General features: G+C 52.8%; 1 protein-coding gene across 6 annotated transcripts in view; it reads left to right on the forward strand.

Annotated features, from left to right (window-relative positions):
- LOC147144205 (leucine-rich repeat and fibronectin type III domain-containing protein 1-like protein) overlaps window positions 1-20831 on the forward strand; it is a 35392-nt gene that overhangs the window by 11861 nt on the left and 2700 nt on the right. The window contains exons 2-9 of one of the 6 annotated variants that reach the window (XM_086035418.1): window positions 11217-11323; window positions 14210-14490; window positions 14756-15029; window positions 16038-16238; window positions 18152-18318; window positions 18407-18647; window positions 19439-19651; window positions 19739-20049. In XM_086035418.1, the coding sequence (XP_085891544.1) occupies window positions 14769-15029; window positions 16038-16238; window positions 18152-18318; window positions 18407-18647; window positions 19439-19651; window positions 19739-20049 (1394 nt within the window). In that variant the 5' untranslated portion in view covers window positions 11217-11323; window positions 14210-14490; window positions 14756-14768. Of the gene's footprint in view, window positions 1-7083; window positions 7274-11216; window positions 11324-14209; window positions 14491-14755; window positions 15030-16037; window positions 16239-18151; window positions 18319-18406; window positions 18648-19438; window positions 19652-19738; window positions 20050-20831 lie in introns of those variants that run through there. The other 5 variants (XM_086035419.1, XM_086035421.1, XM_086035420.1 and 2 more) reach the window with 5 other exon arrangements.

The following is a 20831-nucleotide window of genomic DNA, read 5'->3' on the forward strand; positions in this document are numbered from 1 at the left end:
AAAAGCTCTTCGTGCGCTAAGGGGTGTTTTTGCAATTGCAATTGGAGACAAGAAAGGCTCCATTGAAAGTCAAATGAGTTTGAAAGTGCCCCAGTGAAAATGTGAGAATACGGTTTGCCGCCGTGCGCAAGGTGAGATCGAGAAATCAAAACGGCTGACTCGATCCGAAAAGCAAAGAAATGGCCATTTGCTCTCGATTTGTTCAGTCAACTGGATGAAATGCAAATAGCCTTTAGCCAAATGCGCAATTCTTCTGTACAATGTTCAGTCGGATACATTTTCGACAACTTGTGTCCAACCGCACCGTTCAATTCTCATATCGGCCTTGCTTCAGAAAGGCAAAGCAAGTCTATTTGGAGGGCGCATTTCATGCGCAAGACCATTCAAAGTGCTTTCCAGAAAACATCAAAAGCATTACCGAAAGAGAAATCAAACAGTAAGAATCGCAAACATCCAAATCGTCCAACCATTCGACGGAAATGATTCAGAGCCAGAGAAGTAAAAAATGACAATAGAAAATGCAGTGCAGATTTCACGCATAGGCGCGCGAGGACGCAAATGTTTTTCAAAGTGTCGACATCTGCTGAAAGTTTCGTCTCCGGCCCTTGCTGGGAATTAATGACCTGCCAAAAATCGCTCCTCCAAATGAGAAATTTGCCCCTCAAAGAAAAAAAACATATTTTGAGCCTTTTGGGTTTTTTTTTTTTACCTTTATTATTATGATTATTATTATGATTATTTGCAGGAGGAGTAGTGGCAACAATGTTCTACTTTGTTACCATTATTGGACATTTTAATTTGGGTTGCCTGCAACTACTAATCCAGAATCATTGCCAACTGTATGCTGTACGACTCCCCACACAAGCGCGCGCGCGTGCGCACGCGCACACACACTCGCACACAGATAGAGACACACACGGCGCATTAGAAGGACATCAAGAGACAAAAGGAGGATTATTTTCTTCCCCCACTAAAGCGTGGATTAGTCATCTGCTCCCTTAATAGAAAACTGACCTCAATCGTGCGCGTGTGTGCGTGCGTGACCATGCCAGGATGCCTTTGAGTGCCAGTGAGGATTCAGCGACTTGAGAGGGCCAAAATATTAGGAACAGTCGTCAGTACGAGCCAGTCCAGTTGAACAAGCCCGACGAATGGCCAACGGCGTTCCCCCGATCTTGTTGCGTGCAGCCAGTCCGCTTGGGAGCCGTCGAGCCGCGTGAGCCCAGATCCGTTCGGCCGGCGCGGAGACGCCATCGACCTGAGCGACGGCACTTACCTTGATTCAAAGATCGCAGTCAATGTGTTCACTATCGCCACGGGCCGGGTCGGAGCCCCCGACGGGCCGTTTCTGGCCAGCGGGCCGTATGCGTGAAAGCCCTGGTCTTAGTGCGTCTTCATCTGGCTTCCCCAGTGTTACTGCGTGCGTGCGTGCGTGCGTGCGTGCGTGCGTGCGTGCGTGCGTGCGTGCGTGCGTGCGTGCCGGCCGGTCAACACGAGTCCACGTAAGTGCACTTTGCTGTGTCATTTGCCTAGTTCATATCTTGTGCATTCTGCTAAGAGACAAACGTGGGGATCAATAAAAAGGATATGATGTTTAATTGATGATCAGAGGCTGTGCTCATGAATAGTCACGAGCAGAAGCGACTGCTCGTGAATATTCACCAGCTGAATTATTCACACACAGAAGGCCTGAAATGGCGCCGCCTTTAAAAGGAATTCCTCCCGCGCTCGTCGGAAGCCAAACTCACAATCGGACCCGGCGGAGTCGTAAATACGCTTAACCGGCACAGACGAGCCAGTGGCGGGCCAAAGCGTAGGCGCCGCCATCACGGCCGCCACCAACGCCGTAGCTGCCCTCACTGATGATGAATATTTCATCATCTTTTAAAAAAAAATTTTTAAAAAAAGGACCTTTCCTCGCCTACCTTGGCGCAATCTCCTTCAAGCTGGGGTCCTCTACCAGAGGCCTGGAGCTTGAGGAATCTGCGCAGGTTCCTGGGATCTGCTGGGGCATCCACCCAGCTTGGGGGTAACTGCCCCCAGCGCCCCCATCACTAGTGGCACCACTGCTCTGCCTTGAGCCTCCACATTTTCTCCACTTCTTCTTTCAGTCCTTGCCATTTCTGCAGCTTTTGGCGTTCCCTTTTCCAGAAGTGGCTGTCATTCGGCATTGCCACGTCTATCACGACTTCTGTCTTCTAATGTTCATTCAGCGCCACGACCGTATCAAGTTTGTCAGGCTGGATCTGGAAGTCCCACAGGATCTTGGCCTGGTTGTTCTGAACCACCTTTGGAGGTTTCTGCCATCTTGACTCGGGGACCTCCAATCCATATTCGGTACAGATGTGTATATATACATATACATAAGTGTTTGCCATTGAAACGTCCCGATGAATAACATCAGTTCAGTGAGCATTTGCGCTAGCGTGTTAGCCGCAACGCTCGGTCGGCCTCGCCACCCCCCGCCCCCCTGCACACTCACAAACGATGACATCAGCGGAAGCGCAAAGTGGCAGGTGGTTGTTAGTAAATGTCAGACTCTAACGACGGTCGTCATTTAGCGCGTTGGCCCGCGCTGGCGTGTGCAGCCAGCGCAGTGACTTAGCGTGTCGGCGGCTAATTATGGTGACGGATGTGGCCACTTAACGACGGACGCGAGGCGTGGTCACGCGCCGCCGGCTCCATTAGCACCGGCTCGTTAGCTGGCCCGCGGCTGCGTTTAGCCCGCTAATTGACAGCGAGAACATGAGCGCGGGTCACTTCCTGTCAGCCGCGTGCCGCGTCCTGCTTGTCAAAAGCGTGAAAGAAGCAAGGCGGCTCGTGTGAGCGCGACGGCAAGGCGGCGCGAAGCAAGAATAGGTTTTATTTGGTACCGCTTGTCAAAAGCGGCGGCCGAGGAATGTTGCGTTTGCGGATATGTATCTCGATCTATACCGACAGGCAAAATTGACCAAGGCGGCGGTGGGCAAAAGCCTTCTCCAGCGGTGGGCAAAAGCCTTCTCGGCCGTAGCCCCGCGGTGACGGGCAAGTGCCGGCAGAGGGCTCCCTGCTGCCTCAGGGCTCAGGTGAAGTGCGCAGGTCAGCACCACTCTGCGTGCTTTTCAACACCGAATCCCATTGAAAATTTCCCCACTGTGGGATCAATAAAGGCATTCTTATTCTTATTCTTATTCTTATTTTCACTCAGTTGGCCACCGATCCCCAATTGAGCGCACATTCTGTCAAAGGGTATCTTTCTAGCTTTGTGTGGACAAATAGGCTTACCTTGCGCAAATCCTAAAAGGGTTTTTCACATTGCAAGACGTCAACGGGTCAAAGCGTTACTCTTCTGCATCGTGTTCTGCATCACTCTTCCTGCGCAAGCAAGCGCACAACAAACACATTTGAAGACTCCGCACGCATACTCGGTTTGACAAAGACACGGATGGCTCGCTTCCAAAACGCCATCCGCGAGTGCGCGTCGCCCCGCGCCGCCCCCGAGAGGCCGAGGGACGCGCCGCAGGAAGAGCGCGGCAAAAAAGGCCGGTCAAGCGTCGGGCGTCGACTGCTCACGAAAAACAAAATGGATGGAAGGGAATTTGTGTGCGGGTGTCGTTCATGCTGACATTTCTACGCAACGCTTCGACGCGTTTTTTTCCTTTCGGCATCGCTGCAGCTGTGGCGGCGGCGGCGGCAAAGCTAAGCACGTGCAAATGCGTTTGAGCCTCTCAAGATAAGATAAGATAAGAATGCCTTTATTGATCCCGCAGTGGGGAAATGTTCAGTGTTACAGCAGCAAAGATCACAGAGGTCACACAGGGGCGGCGGGCGGCATAATGTAGCCATTAATGTATAACGTTATGCCGCCGTCGTATTAAAGTGCTCTGTAGAAACCCAGGAGATGTATTCATCAATAAATCAATCCCAATAAATCCTAACTGTAATAAGCCCGAGAGGTTTTAACCGGCCAATAATGCCACCGACGTCCTGAGCCACCGAACATGATAACTTGGCTCTTCAGTACGCCGTTGGCCTTTTTTTTGGGTTGTTTTAATCCAGGCCGATAACGTAGTAACGCTTTTGTCCACAGCGGTTATTACGTTGTAGGTTCAACGTACCTTATTGGCCGGTTGTTACGCGATGGGCCTATTCTATTTGGAAAAGGCCAACCGTTTGATGTTCCGGGCCGTTCCGACTTGACGGGCCCTTATTAGTTGCGGCGCTCGTACGTGCTCGCGCTTGCATTGCTCGCGTCGGCCGCGGCCGTCAAAGGAGGCGGCCGGCCGCGGCGAGCCAACCGGGCTGCGGCCGAGAGACGGCCCGACCGGCGCGTGGCCGCTAACGCCGGTGAGCTGGCGCCGTATTTTAGCATTATAATCAATGACTGTGAGTGTCATTAATTCCCCTTTTTTTGCTTTAGGAGCGTATCGGAGTGGTCAGTAAGTGGCTGAGCGTGATTTGGGGCGCTGTTGCGCTGCCGTCGGTGGCGACGGTATACAGCGGTCGTAAATGCTACGACGTTCAACCGCAAGTTCAACCGCGCGAGAACAGGCGGCGGCCAATGCGTACTTGTCGTCGCTGAATATGTACCGAGTCGCCGAGCTTTTCTTCCATAAATGGAGCCGCATAATAAGCTGGAAGTCCGCGTCCTGTTGTGCCAAATGTCACCCAGTCGTTGCGCTCAAATGCTCAAATGTCCCATTTGAGCGCAGCGCTTTTTCTGGACCGTATCTTTCATCGTCACGAGCGTTTTGCACGAGCATGAGCAGAGGTGCTTCAAGGTCCCTGCAGGTCACCTTGCTTCGGCAGCGGCCCGCCGAGGACGGCTTGCAAATCTTTGTCTGTTGGAGCAGGCAAAGGCGCGGGCCAAAGGCCATTCGCTGGCCCGCCCGCCCGCCCGCCCGCCTACTTGGGCGGCGGCTGTGACTCCGTTCTACACTCGCGCTTTAGCTGGGCTCTTGTCAACCATAGCCATTCGGAGATATTCATATGTGGATGTAACAATACCAAACAGAATCCACCCATTCGGCACCCGCGCATTTTTTTTTCTCTTTTTTTTTCAATATTTGGAAAAAAATGTCCGAGGGGGCGGGGCGTTGCCATTATGGTCTGGGATGTCTTTTCCCCATTTACCGACCATTGTTTGTAGAAAATGTATATTGACTGTTCATCAGCGTTTTTTGGGTTCCCCCCAATATTTTTCCCCCCCTCAATGCATTTCACTGGGTGTCACTCTGACGCTGATTAGCGCTATTTGCAGGCATGCCTGGGCCTAGCTCCGCCCCCCCGCCCCCTCACCAAAAGTGGTGGTCCGCTGTACTCATCATGAGTCCTCGTTTGTATCTAGAAGAACTATTCATTTGGTGGATGAGGCCTCTTTCGCGTCCGCTGAGTATCGGGACCATGCACGGAATCGCAAATCGCAACTGGCCGCTTTTGGTACACATGACGGCCTGCCAATCAGAACGCACAGCCGCACACACCCACCCGCACACACACACACACCGGTTGGGGTGCGTGCATACATGGTATTGAAACACATGCCAGCTTTCGTCTTGATTTGCTTTTGTGCACCCCAACAGTGTGTGCTTGTGTGTGTGCACATGTGCATGTGTGTCATCTAAAAATAAGCTTTGTCTCCAGGAAGCCCTTCCTAATGGAACTTCTCTGTAGCTGCTTGTCTGTGCGTGCGTGCGTGCGTGCGTGTGTGCTATTTTCCACCTGGCAGGTGGTATCATGGCCATCTCACAAAGAAAAGAGGGCTGCTTTGACTTGCTGCATGGTCCGGATGCGAAGTGGGCTTATGAATACAGTCTTTGTGCGTGCACGTGCGTGCGTGCCTGCCCGCGTGCATGCGTGTCCGGTACGTATATCCAGTATTAGGGCTGGGCAACCGATGTCAATTCAATTGGGATTCAGATTGGAACTCCTCCCGGTCTTCAAAACATTCAGGTGGAAGAAAACAATTGTGCAGAACGGCACGGTGCCTTTGCAAGTTGCCGACCAAAGTGCCCTTGAATGCAATTTGTCCCCGAGCGTGCTTGAAGCCGTTTCCTGACAGCCCGCTTGGATTTTCTCGGGCAAGCCAAACACACAAGAAGAAGAAGGACGCACGCTAGCTCGACGTGCTTCGTTTTCCAAAGACGGATGGCCAGCGCTAACGCTCGAGTCAACGTCAAATCCCGTCGACATCCCCAGCCAACGGGGAATTGGCCCCGAGCTCTTCCAGTCGGCACGAGAGCAACATGGCCTCGGCAAAGTGTGAGGAAGGACTTGGAGGATGGCGATTGCGACTGTCCTCTTCTACTCTCCTCCTCTCGTTGTACGGGCGTACTCCATCCATCCGTGCGCACAGTCTTGAAGTGTGTGCTGAAGTTTGTATGTTGCCACTGCGGAAGCACGCCTCCCCTAATTCCGGATGGGCGCCGGGGCTGAAGCTTGAAAAACGGCACTTTCCCCGCGCTACGGCCTGAACGCTTCTGTTTCCGCTCTCGGAGAAAGAATGAGTCCAATGAATTTGCAGCTTCTGCGGGCAATAGGACGCACATTCTACCTTTCCGGCGTCCTCTGTAGCCAAGAGTCAAATGAAGACGTTTGTCCGGATCAGCGGTCTCGGGCCGCGGTCCTCCAGGGCCGCGGTCCTCCAGGGCCGCGGTCCTCCAGGGCCGCTTCCTGGCACGCACGCGAGGTTTCCTCCCGCGAGCGGGCGGCCGACCGACGCAAGTGATGCCGATCTTTCTCGGGCCCACTTGCCGCCGATGAGCCCGTCTTTCCCATCGGGCGGGAAACGCGCGCAGGGAGGACGGCAGTCGGAGAGCCCCGGTCCGGATGCGCGCTGGCAATCGGAAGCCGCGCCGCTTCTTCCTCGGGCCCCAGCGACTCCTCCCTGTGCCAATGTGGCGCCGCGCGATCACACGACCACGCGACATGTCAAAGCCCACGCCGTGCCGTCTAATCCGACGCTTTGGATCGTGTTATGCCCGCGTGGGGAATGGCGCACATTGTCATGAGTGCAATCGCTCGTTCAAACGGGAGCCGGGCTTTCACTCGTGTGGCGCTTTTCTATCTCGGAGGCACTTTTTGTGCTGTCTCCTGATTGTCTCAGTATCTTGCTGGAGGGCACAAGCGCCGAAGATGGACCCCGCAACCTTCTCCCCCCTGAGCAGCGCCGATGGACGATGACGATGGACGTGTGACCGAGACGACCGCGCCGGCCTCCGTCCGTCGGCCCCGCCGCGTGCCGGGCAAATCCCTTCTCGGCGGGAAAGGAAGACGTGGGCGCTAACGTGGCGAGGTAAATATTCCGTGATGGAGCCGCAGAGGCGGCAAAGAAGGAGAGCGAGCGGCGTGATGGATGCTTTTAATATCTGCCGGCAAGATTTCCTGCCACGCGATGCGTGGCCTTAAATAGCGGCCACAGAGCGGCCAGGCGGGAAAAACCTTTTGTTGGTAGGGTGGGCCCTCATCAGATCAACTTCGGGTGGCCTAGCAACCTGTCAATCACTTTGACATGCTAACATGCTAACTGAGCTAGTGTCTAAATCCACTTCCTGTCTCCAAGCATGGAATGGAAGCGGCTCCTCTCGTTCCCTTCCGAACGGGCGCACGCGAGAGGCGCACAGTCTTTGACATTGTGCAAATTGACGGGCGGGAGTCCGTGCGGACGATGGAAGCGCGCAAAGAACGTTTGGAAGGGACCGGAAGCAGACCTCCGCCGGCGGATGATGTCAACCTGTCAGGTTAGCTTAGCGCTAGATAGCGGCTCGACGACAAGCAAATCGATGACAAATGAGCCGAAAAGGGCGAATGCTTCTGAAAAAGGACGGACGGACGGACGGACGGACGGATGTGTGTACTGCCGTTGTACCGTGCTCGTTGAATAACCGAACGACAAAGTGGAGGGATCCTGGAGCTTCAAGTGCATTCTTTTAACCCATGGACGCCTAAAGCTTGAGCCTGGCTCAGCAGCTCCCCGAAACAGTCGGTGGCGTTTGGAATTACCTCAACTTTTCCCACAAATTCAACACCTGCAAAATACTTCATATCCCCGCCCCTGTAGCAGACAGAAACATCATTTCAATAGAATTTGAGAGCTTAGACATGTGGCTTTCACACAGACCAGAGTTTATTCATCTTCATGAACGTCATCATCGACGAGGTAAAAATAAAGTGTGAGTGCAAGAGAAGCACTCTTTTCAATTTAAAAAAACCCAAAACAGTGTCAACTCCAGTCCTCTGTTCTGTTACAAAGATGTCGATATTGTCATTGTCTCCAAACATATCTTAAGCGTACTTCGCGTTTGACTGGCTCTACTGGTTCAAAGTCCACAATGGTGTCGTCTATATGTACCACTGCCGTCGAGAGCTCCCGCGATCGCGAGGTCTGCCGTTATCACTGGAAAGCATTCCGGAACAATCCCCGCGGGCTTACGACCCCGTCGCGTGTCTATTCGGATGCGTTTCGTCGGTTAAGAGACCGAGAATTCGAGAATAAATGGAAAATGACGTGTACGCTCTCACGGCTTTAAGGGTAGAACGACGCAACAGCGCTCCCGGCCGGCTCTAGTGGTAGAAACGCGCTCCCGTGGGTTAAAGCAGAGGCCGATGCTGCGTTACCGTTAGCGTCTTGGTATCTTTCCGAACAAGCCTTTTGGACAGCGGATGGTGTCGATAAAGCCCTATGAAAGTGCACTTCATTTACAGTTTACGATGATGATCAAATTTGGGGATGGATTTTTTTTTTTTTTTTTTTTTGGGGACATTTTTCAGCCAAAGTACAACTAGTAACCCATTCGAACTGGGTTAAAAGGGAAATGAACATCGATTGCGGATTTGGGCTACGAGTCCAGGCAGATAGGCGGCGGTCGGCGCAAGTGACAAAGTCTCAAATGAGCGACGCTATTCGCGGTGGAACCGGCGCCCGAACCGGAATACGGCCCATAAGCCGCAGGGGTCGCTGAGTCAGCGCGGACGCGGACGCGTCGAGCGGCAGGAGCGAGCCCGCGGCTCGACGGTCACGGCAGTCGGCAACGTGGCGCCCGCTCGCGTCTTGAAGACTCACGTTGGCTTCGGCCGTCTTGCTGATCTCCGATACAGATTTTGTCCGAGCCCGTTTGAATATTTGCCAGGAAAATAAGCGAGCGTAACCCACGGCTCAGCCGGCTGATTTGAGAAAGAAAGAGTCCCAGTTGTTTTTGAGCCACTCCCAACAACAAAGAAAGGAAATACAGGCCATACACTTGACGCTTTGACCGGACTTTGTCCATTCCTATTTGCTCAACTTGGCATTTGGATGGAGTGTTTTTTGTTTTTTTTCTTGAAAGCTGACTCATCAGTTCATCAAGAGAATAATTGGCATAATACTTGTCAGCGAGCAGCTCTAATTTGCGTTCCGACATTGCGCTTTCTTGACTCTTTCTGTGTCGCGCTTTGTGTTCTTTTTGGTTCCGCTTTCGGACCTCGCGTTTGCGTTTGTTTCGCTGCCTTGCAATGCGTTCCACTGCGCCCGCCCGTGCGCTGCCTTGTTTTCATAGATGAATGAAAGTCAGCCAAATAGCACACGCACGCGCACACACACAAACACACGGCCAGTGTCAGCGTGTTGATGAAATGTGGCCGTGGCGGAGTTGTCACGTTGCATTTGGATTGGTTTTGGTCAGCGAGCCGTCACCACGGCAACCATTTGCCCGGCCAAATGGAGCCGGAGCTCCTCCGTCCGTCTCTGCCGCAGCCGGCGGGCGACACTTACTGACTAATCAGCTGGAGGGACAGCCGGCCGCACACGCATGGCCATCCCCATCCTCTTCGTCATCCTCATCCTCACATCTGCCGGAGGCCTTCGGGACCGCTGCCTTACTTACTTACTGGCTGGCTGGCTGGCCAGCATGACCGCCAGGGTAGGAGGCTCACGTTTGGGCCCAGCGGCACGTGTTTGCTACGTTTGGAACATTTGGGCCCTGCGCCTCACGAGGTGCTTGCCTGACTTCTCCCACCTCATCACAAGTGGACAAAAACACACGCAAAGGGCGCAACTGTTTGTTTCCCGGGCGGAGGCGGCGCCTCATCACTGAGCCGCCCAATGACACTTTTGCCAACGAGCGGAGGATCCGTCGTCCAAATGGACGGCCGCGCCGGTACGTGCGCCGCACATCAGAAGCGCCGCTTCCACTGGTAACCCACGCTGAGGTGCGCTTGGAGCTACCGCTCCGCTTCGCGCTCTGCTTCGATGCGATGGCGATGAGCTTCGCCGCGGTCCGGCAACCTGCCGCTTGAAAGTGGCTCGGGATCCTCGCCCGGGGCCGCTCCGTCAGTCGTGCGCTGTGGCATTATTCAACTCGACTCAACTCAACGTCATTTTTGGAGCACTTTAAAACCACCGCTGCTGCTTTCAAAGCGCCGGAGCACACGGAGCCCAAAAATGTCATCCAACAAAGGCGGTTCAAGCAATAAGATGAAGAACATCAAACCGTAAACACCACAAAGCACCAAAACAATAGCGAGTCTCATGCTTAGCCAAAGAAGAAAAATGCGTGTCAAGACAAGTTTTACAGCTGGGCAGATAGGGGCTTGCCTAACGTTGAGCGGGAAGGTGGCGGCAACGGAAAAGGCTCCGCCCCCTCTGGGCCTCCGCCTAGCTCTCGGTCGCGTCGGCCGAGGGGCGGAGGAGCTCTGACAGGGAAGGTGGGGCGAGACCGCTTCGATATGTGAAAACGAATTTGCAAAAAGCACTCGGAAATGTTCAGGGAGCCAGTCAAGTTCGGAGAATCGAATCGAGTCAAATCGAATCGAAGGTCTTTGATGGTCACGCCAAACATTTCGAAAGCAGCTCCTCCTCCAGAGCAGACATGTCAAATGTCCCAAATTAAAGGGGTCCCCAAAGTGGACATCTTCTGCCCTCAAAGTCATGTCCCGAGACCGAAGAGCGGCGTTGTGGTCTGACTGCCGCTTTTTGATGATGGCGGCGTGTTGCCGGCACGCAAAATATTGCACAGTCGCGTCGCACTTCCAGCCGCATTTGAATATTTCATCATCCGTCGCATCCCGGCGTGGCCACAAATTCTGTGAACGCTGGTGTGCGCGGGTGCATTTCCTAGTGTGCGAGCGCTGCGTGTGATTGTGAGTTGCTCCGCTAAGAAGACAGCGTCACGCAAAGTCGCCCCCGCCTGATGACTGAAAGGACTTGCGAACATGCCATCATATTTTGAGCGTCTGTCTGTCTGTCTCTCTCCCGCCCACAGGCCCGTGTCGGATACCCGGATGGACCGATGACGGCCCGGGGTCGCCTTTAGCGCCGCCTCCACGGCCACACCTACGTGAAGAGGACGCCCCCTCCCTTGCCGCTCAGGTGCTCCCCTTTGCTAATTGGCCGAGGCGTGTGATGATGTCCCAACAGAGACATTCCCGTTAGCTCGTTAGAAAGACTCAGTAGTGCGCGTGTGGGTGAATGGACAGTGCGCGTGTGCGTGTCTGTCTGTTTTGTGTGAACGTGCGCGGGGGTGTGTGTGTGTGATTGCTGGACACGCACACACACACACACACACACACACGCACACGTGTTTTGCCTCATGGGGGACCACAAAGCCTCCAGCAAAACACACTCACTGGTCCTCGGGCACACGCGCGTGAGTGCACTTCCTGTGAGAGCGCTTCGGGAGGAAGGCAACTTCCTTTAGAGCAAACACATTAATAATGTCACAAATAAATGATAGAGTGTGTATAGTGAATAGGTCTGTTCGGAGACGACGATCGTGGCCATGATGATGACGATGACGAGAAATGATTGATTCGATTGATTGGCACGACATCGTTTGCGTGAGGTCGGCTGGCGTTGACGTCTACTGAGTTGTTTGGGCTCCGCTTGCGTGGGCTCGTCTCGTCACGTCCCGTTAGCTTGTCTTCCACCCTCCGCCGCACTCTCCAATGTGGCGTCGCTCCGCTACACGCCGGCGCGCTTGCGGGCTTCTGCCGCGAGACGGCACGAGCGGCCGAGTCTCGGACGCCGGCTTGGCACCAATTCAAAACATGGATCGCTATGTGGGCATGCGGCGAATGGAACTGCCGGCCAAAAAACGGCCTCGTATCAAGAGCAAGATATCAAACCCTCCATTTTATTTCATCAGGTGCTAGCACAAAATAAAATCATCTGGATCCAAAACTTTTTTCAAGGGAAAGTATGGCCTCCTTAAGAAATGTGTCTGGATTCAGATGATTATAGTTTGTGCAACCAACTTGAAAAAAGGGGGTGTTGAATTTACTCCGTTTTATTTCGTCAAGCGGTTTGCACAAAATAAAATCACCTGGCTCCTGATGCGTTTTTTAAGCTCCAGATACATTTTTGAAGTCGACTATACATTGACTTGAAAATTGCATCTGGAGCCAGATGATTTTATTTCGTGCAACCGCTTGATGAAATAAAAATTGAGTAGATTCAACCAAAACTTGTTTCAGTGCCAATTGAAGAAAAGGAGGATAAATTGACAGAATGACGGCGTTCACGGCCGTGCTTATGAGCTGGTCGTCCCAAGGCGTGCTCAAACACGGGACGTGAATGCCACGCAGTCACACAAGTATCATCAGCCCTTGCTACAACCGCTCACTTTTGCTTTCATTGCTGGTATTCCTTCAAGACAAGCGTAGTTTTGACAGACAGACAGACAGACAGACAGACAGACAGTAGTGCTGCGCGTTACGCAAAAATTCAACCACCATATCTTTTCAGTTATTCTCTAAAAAAATCTACAATACACTTTGACTGCTCACCTTTTCCCACTTTATTTTCAAGTGAAATTTTGTATGAAGATACGTTCGTAAGTCGGGGTACCACTGTGTTAGCTGTGAAAGGGAAATTTACATCCTATTAAGTAATTTTGTTTAATGTGCCCAGACGTTCGGACTCGGTTGCTAACGCTAACTCGGTAGCCATGACAACATGACCCGCATTGCTTCTGTTTACATCAGGGATGACCCGGATCACCACTACTGCGCATGTGCGCCGCAGACAAGCATGCAGGCTGTGGGAGACGAGGCATTTTCGAGAGAAAAACACAGCGGCAAATCGTCAGACATAGACTGTAAATAAATGACGTGTCCACTATTTAAACGAACCGTCGACGATGATCGTTGAAATTGTCGTGTTAGTCATCTAATCTCGCCAGTTCTAGTGTCATCTAAGTCATTTACCCAATGTGCGTATGCACTTTGTTTAGAGCAGAGACATGAGCGAGCGGGTATGGTTAACATGGCGTTGCCAATCCATTATTATTATTATTTTTTTTACATCGATGCAGATTTTTAGCACTTATATCGAAAAATAAAGTCCATTTTCGATAAATTGTTACATCCCTAGTAGACATTCTTATTCATTCTAAATAAGAGGCATAGAAAATAATGTTTCTGACAGAAATGGATTTTTAAAAATCAAATAAGAGGATGAGTTCCACTGTAATATCATTTTCAGAACATTTATTGTGCACATCTCAAAGGTCAAACTCAAAACTAAGGACTATTGTGAAAACAAATCCCATTTGTAATATAAGCATTCAATTTTCTGAATGGGTTATTCTCAAAATGAATATACTTTCAATCTTGTAGGCCACTCCTCCCGGCTGGCGTACGGGACGGCGTATCATTATTCCTGTTAGCTGTGTGTAGCATTATTTTGGGTGAAGTTTCTCTCGAGATTAAATTGTCTGCTATTTTGCTTGAACGCGGTTCAAGTGAGACCTCTGTGAAGTGAACTCCATCCCCCAAGCACTTTCTTCTGATCCTTCACAGTGGCATTCGGTCAACTTAGCGATTAGCGTGGCCGACTGTCTTTCCCTCTGTTAAGTACACCTCATAATGCCTTTGCGAGAACGACACTTGGAAGACGTGTATTTGGAGTCTGTGTTTACTGAGCGAAACTGCAACGCGCTTAGCGTGCAGTAGTTTGCGAGTCGAAGCTCGTTGCGGAACTTGCTATCGCTAGCTGCGGTGATGTCTCGCCACGACCTGCCCACTTCCCGGCCGCAGGTGATATAAGCAGCCCGGAGAAGCTTTTTGGGACGGGCTACGCCGCTCAATTATCGGAAAAACGTTGACAAATCTGTGATTCTTGGTTTTGCTATTCTTTGAGTTTAGAAGAGGCTCAAATTAAAAACTGCTGTGCTTGTATAGTTTGAAGTCGTACCCAGCATGCCTTGAGGACGTTTCTGTTGTAAATATAGAAATATGTTTCTGCTTTGTGTTCCAGTCAGTCAGCTGGTTGGTGGGCGTGTCCTTCGGCGCCGCACCTGTTCAGCATCACAATCAAGGACTTTAAAAGGACAGCGACGTGGAAGGCTCGTTCGTCGTCAGATTATTCAACCTTGCTCGCTATCGTTGCTCCGAGTGCTTGTTTTCTTGACCTCCCTAGTTCGAGTACCGTAGCGTTCCTGTTTGTGTGATTTTTCCGAGTGTCGACTTTGGGTTCATTCTTTCGTACGGCTTTTTGTTTGTTTGGCAATTGGAGTTCCCCGCTGCCTTTTGTTACAGGTGAAACATCCTCGGCTGTTTTTTGACGCGATCGGCAAGTTCAGTGGCGTCCGGTCCTGTCGCGCAGCGAGCGGCGGCCCTTACCTTGCGTTGCGTCGCGTCGCGTTGCGTTGCGTCGCGTTGCGTTGCGTCGTGTTCCATTTGCTTATTGTCTGACATTGCGCCGCTCCGTTTCCTCGTGCATTTTTCTGGTCCATTGTGGTCGTTTGTTCTGTCGGGTTGTTTGTGTTGATCTGCTTACACGGACGGTGTGTGCGTTTGTCAGCAGGAGCGAGACCATGGGGGGCCCGTGGCCGCCGCCCCTGCCGGTCCTCCTGGCGGCGTGCTGGCTCGTCCCACTGGCTGGCGCGTCCCTGTCCATGTTGTGTCCCAAGCGCTGCACGTGTCAGAACCTGCTGCCGTCCTACACGGTTCTGTGCGCCGAGACGGGTTTGCTCTTCGTGCCGCCCAACATCGACAGACAGACGGCCGAGCTGCGCCTCATGGACAACTTCATCACCACGCTCAGGCACCGAGACTTTGCCAACATGTCCAGCCTGGTATCTAATTCCTCCTTAGCCGCGCCTAGCTACATTAGCATTATGACGCGACTGGCGCCGAGCTACATTCCCACATTCTGACAGACAGTCGGTTCTTCCATTGGCATTTTTACAGTGCTTCGGGTTGTGAATGGTGCCAGTGGTGAGCTACATTAGCAGTTGGACAGGCATTATTGTGAATCCCACTGATGATCTAGGCAGGGCACGCCCCGCTGCAATATGATTGGCCGCTGCAAGCGGGTGGCACGTGCCCCGACTGCTTCCGGGCAGGAAGCCACTAAATAGTCCGCAGCTGTTTTTTGTTGCCCTTTGCAGCAAAACAAGCATGTAGCTGCTGTTCCTGTTTGATGGTCGTTGCACCTTGTCCGAAGGCTCCAAAAATCGACCATTTCCCACAAAGTCCGCGTGGAAAACTCCACTGACGATTGCTGTTGTCGATTTGCTTTTTTTTTTTCAAATGTATTTTAATTTCTTTTTTTTTCTTCTACGTGCCCCGGAGCAGGGTGATGGACCCAGCTATTATTATCGAACTGATGAATTGATTACGATAACATTCATATATGTTTTCAGATGAGCCTATTTTACAGAATGAATCCGGTAGAAAAAGCCCTTTGTCCCTCTTATGTCAAGGGTGAGAAAGAATAGCCGCATCGACCATCATTTTGCGGTGCGTGACGGCCACCGCAGACGACTATTGCCGGAGCGAATTTACTCCCAGTACAACCCTGACTGCGGATGTATCCCTAAATGGGGCAGCTGGCCCCATCCCGCTTTAAATCGTGTCAAACGCTGTTGCCACCGACATGAAAACGCCGCCGACCCAACTAATTAAGGAGGGTAACTAAACTAAGGGTAGGTTATTACATTGTCATTGCTAAGAATGATGTATTGTGGCGTCAATCTAGCTGAGAATGCAAATGCCGCTCACTGCTAGCACCCTGAACATCCTAAGCGGCTAGTGGTTAACCGTTTATTTTGCTGTTGTTGTTGTTGTTGTTTCGGCGGCAGATCCACCTGACGCTGAGCCGCAACACCATCAGCCAGATCCGTCCGTTTGCCTTCAGCGACCTGCAGGACCTTCACGCCCTCCACTTGGACGCCAACCGTCTGACCACCCTGGACGACGCCCACTTCCAGGGCCTGGTCAACCTGCGGCACCTGATCCTTGCCAACAACCAGCTGCACCACATCTCCCAGGGAGCCTTCCAGGTCACACCTTGTTCACAATTCCACCTTCCCACTTGCATCTCAGTCAAGTCGAATATGGTGGAAACCTCCGGGTCACTTCCAAAAAGGCAAACTCCTCTGCGGCGGTAATTCCTTCCAGCGGGGCTGTCCAGACTTTTTCCCTTGGGCCTGTATTCCAACGACTTGCGGCCCGTGGAAGTGGCCCCCCGCGGCCGCTGAGAAGAATGTCTTTGCCGCTCACAGCGGTGCCTGCGGGAAGGCCTCGTCTATCGCGGGGCTGACATTCCAGACCATCTCCACAATAAGGCAAAAGCCGCAAAGTCATGACCCAAGACTGACTGTGTGATTTTTGGCTCTATTAAGAATAAGAATAAGAATAAGAATGCCTTTATTGATCCCACAGTGGGGAAATTTTCATTGTTACAGGAGCAAAGATATAGGTCGCACAGGGGCGGCGGCATAATGTGGCCATTAATGTATAACATTGACGGCAAACATTTAGAATCAAACCTATGTAGATATACGCAGTAACGTGTGTATATACACATGTGTATACACACCAACCTACATCTACATAAAAAATATGAGGAACACTCATTTCGGCCTGTACATAGTACAGAGGAAAAAATACTCTAAGTGACAGTGCTGCAGTGCTGTAGTGAAATGTAAGGAACAGCATTGGATAAAAATAAAACTAGACTAACAGTAGTGGGGAATGTTGAGTATTTGACGGCTTCCTGCATTTCGTACGACAGGGCCGGGCGATACGGCGAAAACATTGTTCGCAAAGTGGTGTGGGACGACTGCGCTTTTTGGGGGGGACACTGACACACGGGTGCTTTTTGAATGTGTAGCAAGAGAGCCAAATGGTCTGGAACTCAGGGTGCCGGAAATCAAAGTAAGGGACACACCCAGAACTATTGGACCAAGTCCATCCCGAGTGACACACGACCGTGCAGGCAACACTGGCAAAGCCGAACCCCGACTGGCCAACACGGCGCAAAGTTTGTCTGAAAGCTTTGGGCACAGTTGCAATGCAAGCAGGTTGGCGGCCGCAAACAAGTGCCAAACTCTGCCTCCCTCCTTTAGCGAGGTCACACTCTAGCCCAGGGCTCGCCGACCCCAATCCTCGGGGCCACCTATCCTGCCTGTTTCCCAACTGTCCTTGCTGCAACACGCCTGATTCAAATTCATCAGAAGCCTGATCACGATCCTGATCATTTCAGTCAGGCGCGTCGCAGCAGGGAGAGATGGAAAAGGCACAGGGTGACAGCAGGGTCGCCGAGCCCGGCCGGCCGGCTCCGGTCCATCCAAATCCAGTGTGCGGAGGCTAGCGCCGACCCTCCCTCTGCCTTGTTCAGCTGGCACCCACGCCGATTCCCAGACACGGGCATGTTGCTTTGTCGCACAGCAGGGCAATACCGCAATACGGCGTACGCAAACAAGGTGACCTTTTTGGAATGCTCACGCCAAAGCAGACTCGATCTGATGGTAAATGGGCTGTCACTTATATAGCGCTTCTCTACCTTGGGTACTCAAAGCGCTTTACACTGTACCTCATCTACCTACTGATGACGCAGCATCAGGAGCAACTGGGGGTTCGGTATCTTGCTCAAGGATACTTGGACACGGTCGCAATGGCCGGGGATCCAACCCACAACCTCTGGCTTGGGAAACGGCCACTCTACCACTGAGCCATGCTGCCCCCGTTGATCTTGTCATGAACGCACCGGAATGCAAACAATGTTTGCCAGGTGCAAAAGAATATTGTGGCAGCTCTCGCCGTTGAGGAAATAAGAGCTTGAACGTTGGACTCTGTGACTTTGAAATTGGCTTTTGAATTGCACGACTCAACGAGACAAGGTTTTGCAGCATGTCGAATTGAATGTGACGCGCCGTGGCCGCATTGAACTTGGCCCGTCCTACCCCGGCAGGATTTCCTGGAGACCTTGGAGGACTTGGACCTGAGCTACAACAACCTAGTGGACGTCCCGTGGGAGACCATCTCCATGCTGGTGAGCGTCAACACCCTCAGTCTGGACCACAACCTCATCGAGAGCGTTCCCGAGGGAATCTTCTCCAATCTGCACAAGCTGGCCAGGTGCGCCGCTCGCAAGCCGGCCGCCGCCCGTAAGCCGTCCGCCGCTCGCCGCCCCCGAACCTTTCCGTTAGCATCCTGTCTTGTCCAGGCTGGACATGACGTCAAACAAGCTGAAGAAGATCCCGCCCGACCCGCTCTTCCTGCGCATCCCCGTCTACGCCAAGATGAAGGGGTCGCCGCTGAGCGCCTTGGTCCTGAGCTTCGGCGGGAATCCGCTGCACTGCAACTGCGAGCTGGTCTGGTTGCGGCGGCTGACCCGCGAGGACGACCTGGAGACCTGCGCCTCCCCCCGAGACCTGGCCGGGAAGTACTTCTGGACCATCAGAGAGGTCCGACGCTGGCTCGGCAGCCGTCGCAGTACGGCCGCGTCGGCGCTTTGTTTGAATAGCAACCCTCGTCATCGTTTTCATGTCGGCGTTTTTGTTTGATTGATTAAGCGTGCACTTGAATTTGAGTCCTTTTTTGGGGGGCCTGACCATTAGAACTTTATGAGCAACCCAGTTGAATAGTAGGCATCTTGGATAGCGAATATCAACGTACCGGCGATTTATGAAGCACCTCCTTTACTTTTCCTCATTATTGGCCGTCAAATACGGACAGCTCATTCGTATATCACCCTTGTCCTTTGAATATCAAGCGCTCCATCTGGGGTGACGGATGAAAGCGGAAGTCAACGCAAACATATTTTTTTCAAGAATATGTTCGACGCAAGCCCACTAGTTGAAACGGGCCATTCTGATAAATATTAAGTGTTAATCCACTCGTTTTTAGCCATCTCTGGGAGCGACCATTTTGTCTTCTGTCGACTGAAAATGACATCACATCACAACTGCTCACGAGGACCAATCACGGCTCAGATTCAGAGAACAGGTCAGCCGTGATTGGTCGTTGCGATGTCATTTTCAGTCGACAGAAGACAAAATGGCCGCCCCCTGAGATGGCTAAAAACCAGTGCATGTTACTGCCTAATTTATATTCCGCAAACACAAAATTGATCTGAATGCCGTGTTTCAACTAGTGGGCCTGCTGGGAACATATTCTTGAAAAAAAATACGTTTGGCTTGGCTTCCGCTCGGAGCACATTGTGGATATTCACCAGCTGCTTTTTTGTCTTTTGCAGGAGGAGTTTGTGTGCGAACCTCCCATGATCACTCGCCACACGTCCAAGATGTTTGTGATGGAGGGCCAGGAGGTGAGCCTGCGCTGCAAGTCCATGGGCGACCCAGAACCGTCCACCCACTGGGTCAGCCCCGACGGGAAGCTGATGGGCAACACGTCGCGCACCATCTGCTACGACAACGGCTCGCTCGACATCCTCAAGGCCTCCGTCAAGGTGAGCCGGGCGCAATGCCACCCCTTCTCTTGAGGCGCCGCCTTCCCCCCCCTGCTCAGCCCCGCCCCTCCGATCTCCCGCCCGCAGGATTCGGGAAAGTTCACGTGCATCGCGTCCAACGCGGCCGGCGAGGCCACGGCGCCGGTGGAGCTGGTGGTCAACCCCTCGCCGCACTTGGAGCCCAAGCCGGAGGCCGACCCCGGGCCCTCGGACGTGCCCACGTCCATCAAGTCCAACGCCAGCGGGGGTCCGGCACGCAGCGGCCAGCAGCGGGTCAGCGTGTCCGAAGTGACAGCCAGCACCGCCCTCATCGCGTGGCCCGCACACAACCAGATTCCTGGTGTGCGCACCTACCAGATCCAGTACAACAGCTCCGCCGACGAGATCCTTATCTACAGGTGACGTCGCCCACCCATCCGCCCGCCCCGGCGTGTCCTTGTTAGACGACCACTCCGTGTCGTACTTAGACAGCCAGTGAAGCACCCCGCCCGCAACGCTGCGTGCCGCTGTCACGTCCTCGTCGACAGGACGGACGCCGCACGGCAGTGGCTAATAGCTGGACGGTCGTTCCTCTCGGTCGTTCCTCTCGGACGTTCCTCTCGGACGTTCCTCTCGGAAGTTCCTCTCGGACGTTCCTCTCGGACGTTCCTCTCGGACGTTCCGCTCGGACGTTCCTCTCGGCCGTTCCTCTCGGCCGTTCCTCTCGGCCGTTGTCGGGGCACTGAATGGACGGCAACAGGCTGGTGCAGTTCCAAGCCAGCCTTGCTGCCTGAGCTGATGAAGCCCGCTCGGGTGAGAGGCCACTTTTCCTCGAGAGGGGGAAGTTGTCCCCCTGCAAGTTCTGGCAGTGGATGTAAGAAATGCCGCAATGGAGCCGGCAATGCTCAATATTCACTCCCGTCACATCTTTCAACCGGTGGTATTCCTCTTCACACAAGGGTATTCTTGACCCCTTTGCATCTTTCCCCCTTGGCAAGTGCATCAATATGAGGCCTCGAATCCAGAGTAAGAGCCAATGTCAAGAGGTCATTGAGGCGATTGTCGGTGCGTGGACAAAATGACCGAAAAGCCATCGTTTGATTGATGAATGTGTTCTCTCTTCCCACGGGCCGGTTCTGGCCCACGGGCCGTACGTTCCGCGCGGCGTGTGCCACGTGGACACATCAAGTCACATGATCGA

The sequence above is a fragment of the Filicampus tigris genome, chromosome 7 (genome assembly GCF_054856515.1).
Source record: "Filicampus tigris isolate MCC_2025a chromosome 7, RoL_Ftig_1.0, whole genome shotgun sequence".
NCBI classification, from domain to species: domain Eukaryota; kingdom Metazoa; phylum Chordata; class Actinopteri; order Syngnathiformes; family Syngnathidae; genus Filicampus; species Filicampus tigris.